Source organism: Drosophila kikkawai, chromosome X, assembly GCF_030179895.1.
Source record: "Drosophila kikkawai strain 14028-0561.14 chromosome X, DkikHiC1v2, whole genome shotgun sequence".
In the NCBI taxonomy this organism is placed as follows: domain Eukaryota; kingdom Metazoa; phylum Arthropoda; class Insecta; order Diptera; family Drosophilidae; genus Drosophila; species Drosophila kikkawai.
In genome coordinates this window covers 30563636-30580454 of record NC_091733.1, presented here as the reverse complement: position 1 = coordinate 30580454, position 16819 = coordinate 30563636, and the positions used below count along the sequence as shown (strand labels likewise).

The 16819-nt window shown below is 32.1% G+C and overlaps 1 protein-coding gene across 2 annotated transcripts; it reads right to left on the bottom strand.

The window, feature by feature from the left end:
• Window positions 1-430: 430 nt before the first annotated feature.
• Window positions 431-16483, bottom strand: LOC108080543 (uncharacterized). Of its 2 annotated transcripts, XM_017175346.3 has the most exons (6): window positions 16352-16481; window positions 15979-16053; window positions 14007-14539; window positions 4914-5062; window positions 3370-3450; window positions 431-3305 (listed from the first exon to the last, which is right to left on the bottom strand). In XM_017175346.3, exons 3-6 carry the CDS (start codon window positions 14407-14409, stop codon window positions 3180-3182), a joined length of 759 nt encoding a protein of 252 aa, XP_017030835.1. In that variant the 5' UTR covers window positions 14410-14539; window positions 15979-16053; window positions 16352-16481; the 3' UTR covers window positions 431-3179. The 2 variants fall into 2 exon arrangements, with proteins under 2 accessions (XP_017030835.1, XP_017030836.1); XM_017175347.3 differs by lacking the exon at window positions 15979-16053 and having other exon boundaries at window positions 16352-16483.
• Between the last annotated feature and the right edge of the window lie 336 nt (window positions 16484-16819).

Below are 16819 nucleotides of genomic sequence, written 5' to 3'. Positions count from 1 at the left end.
TAATTTATGGGTATAAAATATTTTAAATAAATAATAATTAATTAATAATCAATATTTTTTAAGGTTTTTTTATGTTTTCATATTTTTAAAATATTTTAATATTTTTTTTATATATTTAAAAAAAAATTCCAATATTTTAATATTTGTTTTTAATATTTTAATATTTTTTTCTTATATTTTTATTTTTTTTCTAATATTTTAATATATTTTTTTAAATATTTTAAAATATTTTTATTTTTAATTTTTAAAAGCATGACAATAAAGTAAATAAATATAAATATAAAATAAATATTGTTATGATACTTTCAGTACCCATTCGTGGCGAATGGCAAAAATGTTACCTGGGAAGTCACAATTACCATTAAAAATTTCCAGCTTAAAATATAATTAAAAAATCACTATAAAACAATACAAACAATATGGTTTAAGCTATTGTGAAAATATTTGTATATTTCTGTTAAAATTTTTCTGGTATTTAGAATTATTATTATTATTAGTAGTATTATTATAAAGTATATGCATATTACATGATTTTAGATTTGCGTCCTCTTTTGCTAAATTATTGTTAAACATTTTCATGTTACATTTTTGTTTATGGTTAATGATTTATTAACTTTTTGTTATAACATTCTTTCTTTGCTTTCTTTTTTGTTTTGGGATTACATTGAAAAGTTTTCAAGTTTTGTTAATAGCTTTTGTTTTACAATTTTTGGATTCTGATTTTGTTTTGTTTTGTTTTTTTTTTGTGTTAGGAAATTTAAAATATTACCTGTTCTATATAAGAATTTATATATAAGTTTAATAATAAAGTAGAAACATTTGCCAGAGGTATATAAAGCCCCTTGACTTTGTTAGTCAAGTGTATTCTCCATCTCTTTCATATTCAAGGTCTTGGAGAAGCTAAGAAGGATTTTTTTATAATTATTTGCAGTATGAAAAAGTGTTAGAAGAACACTGTTATTTTTTAAATATATTTTTTACATCCAAAATATTTTAAAAGAAACTCGAGTCAAGGGGCTTTATATTCCTAGGTAAACAAAAAAACGTATATTTTTTTCGAGGATCTTAAGCGCTTAAGCTTAGGAAGAAGTTTTTTTCTCTTTCGGTTGTTTTACAACACTGCTATCTAAAACTAAGGTCGATCAGGGGGAAAAAAAATAAAAAAACCTCTGTCTATATATATATATATATTTTTTTTTAGATAATATATTTATTATATTCAAGTGATTCGTTCGTTATTAGTTCTTAGTTAAAGCCAATTTGCATTTGTTTAGTTTGAGTCTATGTTTTTTAAAAATTTGTTTAAGCGCGCTTCGAATCTGCCGATTATCAGTGATCGATAATTATCGATTCTTCTCTTTGTTTAATTAAAATTTGTCATTTGTCTTATCAGTTACTTGGATTGGATGTATGTATGTATATATAGCTTTTCTGTTTATGGGTCATAATTGGTCAGATGTTGTGGCATATTTGAATTGTACATTCAGTTAATTAGTTTATTTTCCTCCTCTGAGCTTTAACTTTGCTTTTCGCTTTCTCTGCTGGAATTTGAATAGTTATCGATTTAATTTCGATTTTTTCTTTTTTTGTTTACTTATCGTCATTTTTATTATTTACAGTTGCGTGTTTAAAGCAAACATAATTTCACAGCCGTACTCCTCATATTTCTTGGATTTTTTCCCACTTTTTTATATATATATATATTATATATATATATTTCTTATTAGTTTTTGATGTGCTATCAAGTGAAAAATGTCGACCAACGATCGATTTGAGTTGTTTTCTATTTAAGTTTTGGTTGTTGCTGGTCCTGCTCTATATTTTATATATATATCTAGAATTAATTGCTACAATCATTGGGCTTGGATTTGCTATTTTTATATAGAAAGAGAGACGGAGATGGCTTCAGAGTCTTTATTAGTCTTTAGCCTAAAGTTTGAAACGAGAGAGATCTATATAACTAGTTTCTTGAAGGGTTTTTTGTTTTTCCTACCACGTTCTCATACGTGTCTACAAAGCTTTTTCTCAGCTGATTATGCAATCGATTTTTGTTTTTATTTTTATATCGAAAAGTAGAACCTATCGGCTATTATTATAATTATTATTAGATTTTTAAAGGGGCTTAGGTTTTACCTTGGGCAAAATTTCTTATACGAAACATAGGTTTTCACTTAAACGTTACTCGCTACTTGTAACTCTTTACTCGTTACTCGTTACATATTCCTTTCTCGATAACGATAACCTACTTTGATATATACTATATAGAATTTGATTCAAATGGATTGAGGTGTTTGTGAATGTGCAATGTCTTTGCTTTTTTAGCCTACAATAAAATTAGCACCAATGCAAGAGATAATAATGATTCATGTTTTTTTTAGAATAGTTTGCTTTTACTTTTTTTTTTTTTTTTGAAAAAATGTTTTGCCAAGATATGTGTAATTTACTGCAGTGTATTTTCCCAAGGTTTTAATCTAGGTTTTTTTTTTTTTGCTTTTAATTTTTGTTTCTTTTTGGTGAAAACAAAAAGTAACTTTTACTAGGAGCAGCATGATTTTCGATTGAAAAATATATATATAAATCAAAACTAAAACCTTTCTTCATTCCAGTTAGCTAAACACTAATCAACAATTTGTTTGATCCAACAGAGCTAAAGGCTCTCGTGTACAATATTCTTACATCGATATACATAGCTTCTTTATATATATTTTATATATATATATATATATATTCTTTATATATATAGCTTCTCTTTATATATATATCTTCTCTTTATATATATATCTTCTCTATATATCTCCCTTTTTATATATATTCATCTTGTTACTATAGAGTCTTAGGAGCTAGAGACTGTCTTATCCGTTCGCTTGATGAGTTTACTATGGTTTCTCTGTATATATACGCCATATATCTGCTATATATATATATTTTTATATATATCCAACGATTCTGATTTGAGGGCTGTCGGGTTTGTGGTAAATGAAATTATTATTGTACCTATATAAGTCTGGGGATATTTCGTGAAAACCTATGCCACTTGGTTAGTGCACACTGTATTCATAATCTCGCTGAGATAAAGATAGATAGATAGATAGAGATAGAGAGAAAGAGAGAGACAGCAACAAGTAACAAAATTATAGGGATCGGTTGGCTCCATCCAGCTCTGGCTATTTCACTTCAAGTTATAAATTCAGGAAGCTGTTGCCCAGAAAGCCCAGCATTATGGTGGACATGGCTATTGGGGCGAGGCGTACATTCGAGGCGGTGCTGTTTCCAGCCAAGATCTCGGCACGTTTTCGCATTCGTTCCTGGGATAAGAATAAAGATGAGTTTTGAGTTGGCTTTTTTTTTGTGATATTTTTTGGAGGTTACCTGGTACAGCTTGTCCTCGCCGGGTGGATCCAGGCACTCGAACTCGCAGCAACGTTCGCCAACCCGAAAGTTTTTGCAAAACTAAATGGGGGTTGAAAATATTGTTTTAAATTTAGTAATATATTTAAAAACAAGAAAGGAAGCTAACTTCGGCACGCCGAAGTTTGTATACCCTTGCAGATTGGTTTCGATGTTTATATTATAGATTTAAATTCTGAAAACACTCACAAAACAGAGTTTCATTACATTTTACTTATACTTATTATGTTTACAGTTTGAAAGTTACAGTTTTACATTCCCAGTTTTACATTTTCTCTACATCTACCGATCGGTTTATATGGCAGCTATATGATATAGTTGTCCGATTTTTATAAAATTTATACCATAATTCTAGAATAATAAAAAAAGCTTATATCTCAGAGTAGATAAACATACGTTGAAAAACAACGAAACTATAATTTTTTTTCTATTTTTTTCTCGACCGTTCCTATGGCAGCTATATCATATAGTCGACCGATTTTCATAAAATTTTTACCAAAATTCTGAAATAATAAAAAATGGCCATATATAAAAAATGGTGCAAAAATGTTGAAAAACAGCAAAGTTATAATTTTTTTTCTACAAATATATCGAACATTTGTATGGCAGCTATATGATATAGTCGTCCGATCCGGCCCGTTCCGACATATATAGCAGTGAGAGCATATAGAAGACTATATGCAAAGTTTCATTCAGATAGCGTTAAAACTGAGGGACTAGTTTGCGTAGAAACAGACAGACGGACAGACGGACAGACGGACAGACGGACAGATGGACAGACGGACAGACGGACAGACGGACATGGCTAGATCGACTCGGCTGTTGATGCTGATCAAGAATATATATACTTTATAGGGTCGGAAACGTCTCCTTCACTGCGTTGCAAACTTCTGACTGAAATTATAATACCCTGCAAGGGTATAAAAATATATAAGCTTGAATCAGTTGAGAATTCTAATTAAAAATAGGAAATAGGAAAATTGAAACTAAATTGGGATTGTTTTAAATTTAGTAATATATTTAAAAAAATTATATAAGCTTGAATCAGTTGAGAATTCTAATTGAAAATGACTTTAATGTTGAAATCAGTTGAAAATTCTACCTAAAAATTACTAGTATAATGGAAGCAGTTAAAAATTTGATGTGAAAATTACTTTAATGCTGAAATCAGTTGGGCATTACAGCAAAAGCTCACTTTACTTCTAGAACTAGTTGAGAATTCTAGCAAAAAATTCAGGAATTGCTAGACTAAGGAGGGAATTTTTGCTGGGAATCACTTCATTACTAGTAATAGTGGTAAATTTTAGCTTTAAATTAGTATTCAAGTAATTTTTAATTAAAATTCCCAACTAATTCTCACCAAAAATAACGATGTTTAGGTTTTTTCTACTTGCAAAATAGTTTTGTGGCTTTGGTTTCAAAATTTTTGATATTAACTTGATTTCTAGGGATTGTTTTTTTTTTTTCTAATTTTTGTTTGAATATTATACGATATAGTAACTCACATAGGGCGGATCACAGTAAATGGCCTTGCACCAGAGTGGCTCGGAGTGATAGCAAACGCACAGGCTGCAGACACCGGGCCCTGGTACATACAGCATTCCATGGTTCACCTTGTTGCCCTGAAAGTCAACGCAGTCCTCCTCCAAAGCAGCTAGCAAAAAAAAAATTATAGTACATTTTATTTTATTAAAAAAAAAAATATATATATAAATATATTTATAATAATTTATATATATAGACAGTGTAATTTTGAGACTATGCTCTACTTTAATCCGGCTAATCCGCCGCCTGAACCCCAGGGTTCAGCGACTATCAATTTCATTCACCCGCGGGATCACTCTGGAAAGCCAGAGATAATACAGATTTTGCGACTTGAGGCGGTTCTAACTCGCTAATCGATCGGTTATATCACTCAAGGCAATATTATTATTATATTCTAAATACTTAATGAATGAATGAATACCATTATAAATGGTAAATGTGATATGTTAACATATGACTCTTGCATAAATAATAAACTAAATACTGTGGCAGAGAGTGCTAGGGAAATGCTAGAAATGTAATTTCCCAAGGAGGCGACTCCATGACAGGCGGGACACGTGCGAGGACAGACAGAGAGCCAGCTGCCAGAGCCATCATGATGGATGGGGTCAGGAGGGGGTTTCGGTTTCGGTCTCATGCTCTTGCCCAACTTTGGCTTTCCGCCGGAGACCACCGGGACGACGGGACACGGACACTCATTGACTCGAAAAAGCACACTTGGGTTGCAAGTGACGTAGGCTCTGGCCTAAGCTTCGAACTCGAACCTAGACTAGAACTCAAACTAGAGCTCAAACTCGAACTCAAACCTCGGTTGTAAGACACTTCCGAGCACGGATACGGACATGGACACCGCGACACGAGTACGGACGCGGCCACGAAATACGGATGCGGTCTTGGGGTGAGCTTTAATGGGTCGCGTGCTACACGCAGGAAAAAGAAGTGTGGCCTCGAGGCAAAGTAATATGCTTTTTTTGAGGGGAATGAGAGAACATTTTGGGAATCCTAGGGGAGAAATTTTGAATAAGCTTGGTACTAGCAAAAAAGAATACAAACAATAAATACAAAAAATATATAAAAATAAATAATAAAAAGGAAAATATTTAATTTTTTGCCTGTTTCAATCGAAACTCAGCCACAATTAATAATGAATATAAAGCGGAAGGTAGAAATTGGTAGAATTAACTTCTGATTACAAGAGGACGCCATTCCTTCGTTGGCCCTTCCAATATCGGCCGCAAGCTCAATGAGAGTGTCAACTCTCTCTCTCTCTCTCTTCGCTCACAGCTTCCCATGTATTTCGCCATCTTCCAGAATTCCGCCATTCTCTCTCTCCATTTCGCATGCGCAACTCACTTCGATCGGTCGAAAAACACGCGGCTCCGATGGAAACGCGGAAAAAACGGTGAAAATCGTTTGGAAAAACGGGAAAATGTCGTCCCGTCGGAAAAACTAGCCCTCCGGAGGGATCGCTTACTCTTTTTCGCTCGAAAATCCGAGTGAAAACCGGAAAAATCTACGCTCTGCGTAGTTTTTGTCTGCCGGTTTTGAGTGGCGAAAATACAGATTACAAAATACAGAGTGAGTAAAGATCATACATTCCATTTTCTTGAGTATTTGGTTTCTTTTTTTGTTTCTCTCTCCGTTTTTATCCTATTTGCCCATTTTCTTATGCACCGTTATTTGGCACACGTAGAGCAGAGCAAATGATATTTGTATTTGTGTTACGGTTCACACATATACAAATATCATTTGCTGTGCTCTCTCTCTTCTTTCGCTCTCAATTCTTTATTACCGCCCTGGCTCTTTCGTGTTAGGCTTTGCGTTTCTGATTTTTGCGGTTGAAACTAAATGTAAAAGCAATCGAAAGGAAATACAGAAAAGAAAATTAAAATAACTTTAAAAAAATAAAATAAAATAATAAATACAAAAATTAAAAATAAAAAATAAAAAACAATAAATATTATAAAATCTTACAAGAAGATCAACTACTTCTGAATTTTAGGGTACAGTTCAGTGGCGCTGTCAAGTTTTTCTTTCTTTTGCTTGTTTTCCACCTACTTTGTTCGTTTTCCCTTTGGCACCGCTTTCACTTTCGTAGGAGAAAGAGAAGGGGAGGGGAGAAGCTACTGGGAAATCGGGTAGGATTTTTTGCTTTTTGTAATTTTTGATGCTGCAGTTGTTTGTTCACATTGTTTGTTTGCCTTGCAACGTGTTCTTTTTACCCCGCACACTCTGACACACACACACACACTCATACAGAAGCACGTGCACGTGCTTTTTCTCCTTTATCTGGTGCCGGTTTTTCCTACCTCCCCCCACCTGTCTCTCTCCCCGCCCATTCCCTTGGTCCTTTTCTGCAGTGGCAGGTTCTTCTTCTTAAGATCGCTGAATAATTAAAAGCCAGCGTTCAACTTTCGTGCGCCAGCTGTCGTCCAAACAATTTAGCTGTGTCCTGGGTCAAAGTTTAGCAGGCCACCGCCCACTTGCCACCGCCCATCGGTACGCCTTTCATGTTAACCTTCGCCCTTCTCGGTGAGTAATGCACACTGGGGGAAAAAATGACTAAATTAAACACCAAAATGCCCAAAAATATTCGATACTCTGGAGTATGGTCTTTTGATTTTGATCTGCAGGAAGATTTTTGGGTATAAACTTGAAATAATTTTTGGAATTATAAAAATTAAATTTTTGGATATAAAAAATTACATTTCCAGAAAAAAAAGTCATACATAAAATATTTACAAAAATATCAAGCTCGATATTATATCGAAAATATTTTAAACTTTGACTTATAACATTTTTTATATAGATTAATAATTTTTATAATATATTTTAATATTAATAACAATTAAATATTTCATATTTTATAATAATTTTTTAATATTTAAATATCATTGTTATCGAAAATTATTATTTGATTGATTTATCGCACATATATCGCAACGGTAACATTGATATCGAAAATATTGATGTAGTATTTTTTTTTTCCAGTGCATGCACTGACCAAACTGCATTTAATGGCAGAAATGCGCCTGCTAAAGCCAGCGGCCGCATTATTTTACAATTATGTTTATTACTTTTTAATGCCCGCCTGCCATTGCTATATTTTTCTCATTTCCACCTGACCCGGTGCAGATTTTCCGGGGGGCTTTGGGTATATCCAGGGTGTGCTGCCCAGGGTCGCGGCTTACTTATAAATAGCTTTTTGTTGTTGACATTCCTCTTCCTTTCACCTCGAGAGAAGGCATCCTGCTCGAGTGGAAAGAATTCAACCAAAATGCGTCCTTTGTTCTATTCTCGCGGAAAAAAAAATCAATTTTTTTTTTTTGGGAGGAAATTGTGCTTTATGCAGTCAATTTTTAGTAAGGGAAATAATTTTAGAATTATTATATTTCAACTTTTATTTAATTGGAGTTTTAAATGTTTTTTTTTTTTAATATTTTAATTGCAAATTTATAGTATTTTTTTGTTTGTAATTTATTAAAATTAGAGTTTTATTTAATTAGAGTTTTAAAAATATTTTTTTTAATTTTTATTTACAATTTATAGCAATTTTTTTATGCATAATATAATTTTGTTTTTCTAATTTATTCCAGTTTATTTTCTATTAAAGTTTTTATTAATTAGAGTTTTCCAAATATCATTTATTATTTTTGTTTAAAATTTATAGAATTTTTTTTATTCATAGAATTTTTCTTTTATTTATAGAATTTTTTTATAGATAGTTTTTTTATGAATAGAAATTTTTTGTTTGCAACTAATTTTCTATTAGCATTTTATTTAATTAGAGTTTTTCAAATATTTATTTTTATATTTTTATGACAATTTATTAATTTTTTTTTTTTTGTTTTTAGGATTTTTTAATATTTATTCCAATTATTTTTGGATTTTGTTTGTTTATTTATAGGATATTTTTTTCTAATTTATTGCAATTTATTTTCTATTGCTTTTCTCAATTGGCTTTAATTTATATGATTTTCCGACCGATTGCATCTTGTTTGTCCTCAATTTATATATATACTACATATATATACTACATATATATACTACATATATATACTACATATATATACTACATATATATATATATTATTTGTTTGCTTGTTTTTATGTCAATAACACTTTGTTTTCTATACGTTTAGTTTACGATTGCAATTCATGTCACATTTTATTTTGTTTTATTTGATTTTCTATTTCAAGTCTGGGGGAAATAGTTGGCATAGATTATTTTAGGTTTCATGACATTTTTGTATATTTTTATTTTTGGTCAAAAATAAATATTCTATTCATTTAGCTAAATGTAATATTGATTGTCTCGGCCAAAATTGATTTAAAATCGCAGCATTTGAATATTTATAGAGCGACATTAAAAAGCTTTTAAGGTATTTTCCTGGCTGGACCCCAATCAATTTTCTGCGGCAAGTTTACTTTCAATGTCAACGGGCTGGGCTGCCACTTGACGTGGAGAATGCTAAACAGAATTTCCACTCACTCGAAAAAAAAAGGAAGAGAGCGAATGGGTAAAAAAAAGGAAGGAAAATTAAATCAAATGCACTTGCCAGTGTTGCAGCCTTGTTTCGAACACACAGCAGTTCATAAATGCTTAAGCGGCGAGGAAAACCCAAGAAAAGCGGGTGGCGGTGGGGCTTTCGAAAAGTGGAAAAGTGGCAGGGTCACTGGTGGCATCGTTGAGTGAGTGCAGCCATCAAGTTTTCCACTTTTCTAGCCTGCTTTGTGGCTCTCATTCGCCACTCTACCGGGGCAGAGAGCAAAAAATTTGTATATCAAAGTTGTCAAAGGAATTTATAAAATATTTAAAAATTATTTAAAAAATATTAAATTTGATTTTAAATATTTAAAATTTATTGAATACTTTGTTTAAAAAAATACTTATTTGTTACTATTTAAAAGTTCCTTAAATTTAAATTTACGATATTTTCGTTTAATTTTAAAAAATAATTTAATCAACTTTTTCGCTCTCTTATTTTTTTTTTTTGTAATTTTTATTTATTTCTTTATATTATTTTTTTTTATTATTTAAATATTTTTTTTATTATTTAAATATTTTTTTTTTATTATTTTAATATTTTTTTTTTTATTATTTTAATATTTTTTTTATTATTAAACAAATTTTTTTTTTATATTAATATTTATTTTTTATTTTTTTAATATCCTTTTCATTTGCTTTATTTTCTTTTTTTTATAATTTTATTATTGTTATTATTAATTTTTATTAAAAAATTTTTATTTCTTTTATTTTTTATATAAACCAATTTCTTCCCCTTATTTTTCACTGTGCACTTGAGCTTCCTTGTGTATTGGCCATCACTAATGAGACTTTGCCAAGTGCGGGGGGAAAATGGGTAAGAAGGAAGCCAGGAATGGCTGGCTTGGCCTGGCTCGTGAGGCTGAAACATTTTGTGGACATTTGTTTTGGCGGCGAATTGCCAACGGAAGCAAAGATTATAAAACCATTTTGAATGCCATGGTGCAATGTAATTAGCCCGGTCACGTCGTAGTGCGCCACCCTTTTTTCCCCCCCTGATGTAATGTGTACGCTTTAAGTGTGCTTTTTGTCTCTTGTCTTTTGCCTGTCAACGTGTCGTATGCGTAATGGGACAAGTGGTAAGCCAGGGAAGCTTGTTTAAAACTCACAGAACGTGTGTGGAGAGGAACAAGGGGAAGTGTCTTTGTAACTCTTCTTTTATTTATTTTGTTTATAATTTAATTGGGGTTTTTTTTTTTTAATAATATTTTTTAGAGTTTGTTCAAATGCTTTCAACTATTCTTAAATTTATTTTGTTTACGGTTTAGGATTTTTTTAATAATATTTATTGTAGGTTTATTGGTCTTATTAAATTCCTTAGAAAACTAGTTTTAAATAATGTTTCTTTGTTTATTTTGGCTTATTTAGAGTGTCAATAAAGAAACGCAGAGTGTTTAACGAAATGAACAACTGAATGAACAATAAAATGAACAGGAGAATGAACATATAAATGCCCCAATGAATAAAGAAAAGAATATCCTGAGCCTGTTTTAGGTTCTCTCTCTCTTCTTTAATTCATAAATTTTATTATTTATATAATTAAATATCTTTAATTTAAAAATTGTACAATTATTATTATTATATTATTTAATGACCTTCATAAACAATTATCCGCATTATTTTCCCATTTCATTTGTAATTCACTCAACTACTTTTAGGTTTCGTGTATTCCCAAAATTAAAAATTGATTTTCCATAAATGAGGGCGGCCTCTCAGTTTGAATTTAATTCATATTTTATACGATAATGAGTGCTTCTCTAGGGGAATTCGAGAGCCCCATCATCAGGCATGACTGGCCCTGACTCTCTGGTCCTTGCAGGCCCCGATAGATTGTCCAGTGGCTGATGATGATGATGATGATGATGATGATGGCTCGATTGCATCGCTGTTGGCCATAATCACAGGGCTCTTCTTGGGCTCTTCAGTGTTTGTGGCCACTTGAGCTTCGATTGATTGCACCATCGCCATCACCGCCACCTCAATCTTCATCATCATTATATACCGGTTATCGTTATCGAAACACACACACACAACAACTGAAGTAGGGAAATGTAAATGTAATTGTAAAAGAAAATGTAATTAGCTGTAACGCAACGCTTTTCATCGATCGACGGGGGTACTTTATGTAAGCTAATGCGGTCAGAGGGTACAAGAAAAGCCAAGATACTCAATTGTTTTGCTTTTGGGGATACAAATACTGACCAATAGAGTTGTGTACATGAAAAACCAAACAGGTTTTAAATATGTAAAAATATGTTTTATTTAGAAAGAGCATACATTTAGGGAATATGCATATAAGTACCTTTAGGTACAAGGATTTAAAGCCTTGACCATTCTTGTTAAGGCTTTTTAAGTCCTATTCAATTTGATTCTTGGTTTTTGTTTTCTTAGAACAAGTTTGTTGATTTTAAATATTTTAAAATGTTTTTTATAATGTACCTAACAATGAGACTGTACCTAGATACAGAAAAATACCCAAAAAAAGGTAGCCAGAAATTTAATTTAATTTAAAATTTAAATAATAATTTTCATTTGAATTTTAATTTTAAAAAATTTAACTAATAAATAAATAAATAAATAATGCTGGTACCTATTCAGGAAGCTTCACTGTCCATCACTGCAGCAGGCAATTAATTAGCCTCAAGCGCCCTCAAGTATGCTACAGAATGCCCCAAGATTGATGGAAAGCCAAATCATTCGAATAGCTCAATATATACATGTACATATATATATGTATATATATTTCTATACACATCTCCATCTCCTTGGGCCCTTGAGCAGCGTTTGCCACATGTTCCAGTTTGTTTCAATCTACCTCCATTCTTCCACAATTCTTGTTTCTAACATTCAAATTTTGTGTAACAAGCCCGAGGGTTTGGGGAAAGAAATAGGGGAAATAGAGGAAAATGGGAAAAAAGGGGGGAAACAGGGCTTTCCGCGGTAGTGAACATTGCATGTTGTGCAAAGTCAAGGTTGGATCCTAACAAACACTAAAAGGCTCAATAGAAATTACCAAAAATTTTATTTGTAATATCTAAAAATATATATATATATATTTAAAATTTATATAATATATATATTTTAAAATATATATATGAAATTCCCTTAATTAAATTAGTTTTCTAATTTTTTGTTGTATTTAATTATTAAAATTAAAATTTTTAAGTCACTTTTAGGTTTAAATAATTATAATAACTTCTTTTGAGAAATTTATTTTGTAAAGTTCAGCTTCAAGCTTTTTTTTTTAATTTTTATTCTGGAATTTTAAAGTCACTTTTGGCTAAAAAAAGATTTTTTTTAAAGAATTTTATTATTTTTATTTTATAATTTAAAAATTTTATTTTGTAAAGTGCATCTTTTACCCCTTTTCTTGATTTTCTTTTGTTGAAAATCTCAAGACTTTTTCTCATTCTACTGGCAATTGTTTATGGCTCGACTCTGGCTGGCACATAAAAGGAAAACAGAATCATCAAATTTGATTGAGCACCGGGCAGGTGAGGCAGGTACAGACAGCACTCGCTAACAATTTTAAATATTTCTCCATAAAAAATAAAAATATATTTAAAATAATATAAATAAATTGATTTTCCTTGTTATTTCTTAGAGTAATTTCATTATTTTCAAACTCGAGCTTTCCCTTCATTGACAGACTTCACTGTAATAGGCAGATTTATAGCCGACTCACCGGCGCCTTTGAAAGTGGAGTGCGGTTGTATAGGCTTTCGGTGTTCGCAACCTTCGATATATGCAAATGGCGAAAAAAAAAATAGAAGAAATAGGAAAAAGAAATATCAAAGCCACGGCAGGCACTGACAAACTTCTGACAGTTTTCCCAATGTGTGTGTGTGTGTGTGTGTTGGCACAACAAAATTAAGCTTTGTGTAAAAAGCAACGGGACGCAATTGTTATACTGTATAATCGCGTCATTCGCTTCGATTAAGGTGCCAACAGAGAAATTTCGCTAACGAGCAAATCAAAATGAGTATGGGTGTTCTTCATGGGTGTCCCTCTTGGGGAGGGTGGTTTTTAATTGTATGCAAGCCCCCTTTGGTTTTTTTTTTATAATACTTTACTTTCTTATTTTTGGATATTTAGAGTTTTAATAACGAAACATAAGGTGAACAAGAGAGTGAACAAGAGGATGAACAAGAGAATGAATAAGAGAGTGAACAACAGAGTGTCATATCAATCATCAATCAATCATATAAGGTACAAATATATGATAAATATCTCAACAACAGAGTCCAACTTATGGTAACCATAGAAGAGTGATTAAAAACGTAAACAACAGAGTCAACAATGGAAAAAAGAACAAAGTGAACAAAAGAATGAACAACAGAGTAAAAAACATCTAAATGAACAGCAACTGGAAATAATAAGAAGAACAAATGGAATACGGAGTCAAAAGCAACTATGTGAAAATACCCTCAAAGTGAGTAATAATATTTATAATATATTTATTTATATATTATATTAAAGTTTAAGTACAAATGCTATTGCTAATTACCTGTATAGGGGCTGAGGCAGCCCAGCAGGCAAATAGCCAAAAAGAACCGGCTGATTGCGTCCGATGGCAGACGGATCGACGTCATCAGGCATTGCAAATGCAATGGTTGTTGCAGCTGCCAAAGCAATTTATGTTGATGTTGTTGTTGCGATTGTTGTTGTTGATGTTGTTGCATTGTTGGTGTTGCCAGCTGACGTCGCCATGTCGTGTCGAGCCCATTGATTGTTATTGCTTTTGGTATTGGTGTTGGTTTTGGTGTTGCTACTGCCAGTGTCCTTGTTGATCCTGTTGTTGTTGTTGTTGTTGTTATGGCTGCCGCAGGCAATGTTGCTGTCGATGTTGGTGTTATTTTTGGGCTGCTAGGGCGCCATGCTGCTGCTGCTGTTGCTGTTACTGTTGTCATTGTCAGGCGTTGATTTTGAACTTGGCGCTGGCAACAAAAATATATTGCTGGTGCAACTGCAACTGCTGCTTATCCTGCTCCTTGCTGTTGCTGTTGCTGTCGCTGTACGGTTTCCTTGAGTGTCCTTGCACTGTTTGTGTGGGTGTGAGAGTGTGTGAGTGTACAAAGGTGACAGATTATTGGAAACATAATCAATTTGAAAGTTCTAGTACAGTGTGGCTTTAATTTCTGTGCAAAATAAATGGAATAAATGGAAATATCCAAGGTTGACGAATTTTATAATATTTTAAATATTAATTTTTATCATTTTTATAATTTTAAATTTTTAATTTAAAAGAAAAAAAATGTACCAATGATTTTAATAATTTTTGCAACCAATAAATATTGGAAAACTTTGAGATATATTTATTTATCTATGAAAATTGGTTTTAAATAAATTAATTATTTAAAATATTTTTAAAATATGCTAGAGAAATTTAAAAATTAATTTATTTATAATTTAAAATATAGTGAAAACCTTGTGGTATATTTATTTTTCTTTAAAACTATGTTCGCTTTTAATTTAATCAATTAATATATTTTATAAATATTCTGAGAAATTGTTTTAATATTATTTTGTTTGAAATTTAAAATAAATATGTAAAAATTACACCAATCAATAAATAAATATTTAAAAATGTATTCTTCATTTATTAAATGATTATAATATTTAATAAATTATTTCTTTGTTGTTAATTTAAAAAAATATAATCTAAGAAATTAATTAAATTCCTTTTTAATCACTTGAAGTATTTTGACACTAGTTTTCCCCTTTAAATATATAAAAAATCGACTTTAAGTTTGATAAATGCTTAGAAGAGCCTCTGGAAAATTGTATTTATATTCATTTTCAAGTTTTCTTTCCCATTTCTTTGATTTTCTTTCTAAAGAAAAGTGCATTCTTCAAACTCGAACCACTGTGCTGCCTCTGTGTGTGTGGAAAAGTTTTCTGCATTGTGTCGACAGATAGTTTTTTGGCAGCACCTTCTTCGTATTCTTCTCTCTCCTTCTCTCTGTGTGTGTGTGGGGGTGGGTGGGTGCTACTATATATTTTTTGGTAGCGTTTTTGCTGGGCGGATCAGCTGTTGGCTCCCCGCTTCCGTGTTTGGCAGCCGAATTGGCTTGTTTACAAAATCTTCTGGCCGTGGGTTTTTCTTTTAGTTTGTTGTTATTGCAGATAAACGGATTTTTGGCACTTTGCGGTTGCCAAAAAATTAAAAAAAAGGCAATAAAATACAGGAAAACTGCACACACACACACACAAAGTTTCCTAGATTTTACTCCTTTTCTTGTATAAATTATAAATTATATTTTGCAAACGACAAGTTTGAGTTTGAGTTTGAGTTCGGAGTTTGAGTTTCACTTCACGCGCCGCCTTATGGATTTTCCTCTTCACACACACACACACACACACACACACACACACACACAAACACAGGAGCACACGCATACGCGCATTGATTTTCCCTTTATATTTCCTTTCTTTTTTGACTATTTTCAAGGTTTTCTCTTAGCTTTTCTGCTACTTACATCTCACATGAAATTGTTTAACTTTTGACACCAACAAAAAAATAAAAGAAAATCCGCACGCAAGCACTAAAAATACTAACAAAAAAGCAGGAAAATGAAAAGAAAATTGCAGGCGAAAAACACAACAAACACAAGCTTCTGTGCGGGGGGAAAATTCAAAGCAACAGCAATGGCCATAGTAGCCTCCAATTTCCACCCGATTTTCCAGCCATTTTCAGCGAGTCCTTTTCACAACTGTCAACTTTGTTTGCTGATTGCTTTTTTTTGTTGGTTTTTGTATATTTTTTTATTGCCGCTTTTGTTGATTTTTCCCCCGCAAAGAAAGCTGCAGCGAGACGTGAGAGAGAGTGTCAACTTTGGAACCGAAACGCACTGAATGGATTCCGTTTTTCCCGAGAATCCGGAGATGCGTTGTCGATTGCCGTGCTGTGTTTCAGTGCTCCAAAATCCGAAACCGGAATCCGGAATTCTGAATCCGCAGCGTGGATTCCAAGAGAGCGCCAAGGGCCAACTGACATGCCGTTCGCTGAGGCTGCTGCGCTCCATCAGATGTTGCGTGTTGCCCCGCAGCAGCAACAGCAGCAGCAACATTGCTTGCAACACGTTGCCGCTGCAAGCTTTTGTTTGATTAAATAGCAACTTTTTGGCAAGCTTCTTGGGGTAGCAATTTTACAAACCCAAAGGACAGCCGTCTTCAGGTTTTAAAAAAAGTATAAAGCTTTTCTTTTGGGCGGAAAACATCACTAAAACCAGAAAGGAAACGACACTTCTGAAATTTAAATATCCTGCAGGAATATAAAAAATATAATGTTCCCATTTTGCACACCAAAATTGAAATTGA

What these genes read in the sequence shown, in the direction of transcription:
- LOC108080543 (XM_017175347.3), bottom strand. Translation starts at nt 14,409, where the DNA reads ATGACAACAGTAACAGCAACAGCAGCAGCAGCATGGCGCCCTAGCAGC. An exon ending in TTTACTGTGATCCGCCCTAT is followed by an intron (nt 3,451 to 4,913) that starts GTGAGTTACTAT and finishes ACCCCCATTTAG; the next exon opens with TTTTGCAAAAACTTTCGGGT. An exon ending in GCGAGGACAAGCTGTACCAG is followed by an intron (nt 3,306 to 3,369) that starts GTAACCTCCAAA and finishes TTCTTATCCCAG; the next exon opens with GAACGAATGCGAAAACGTGC.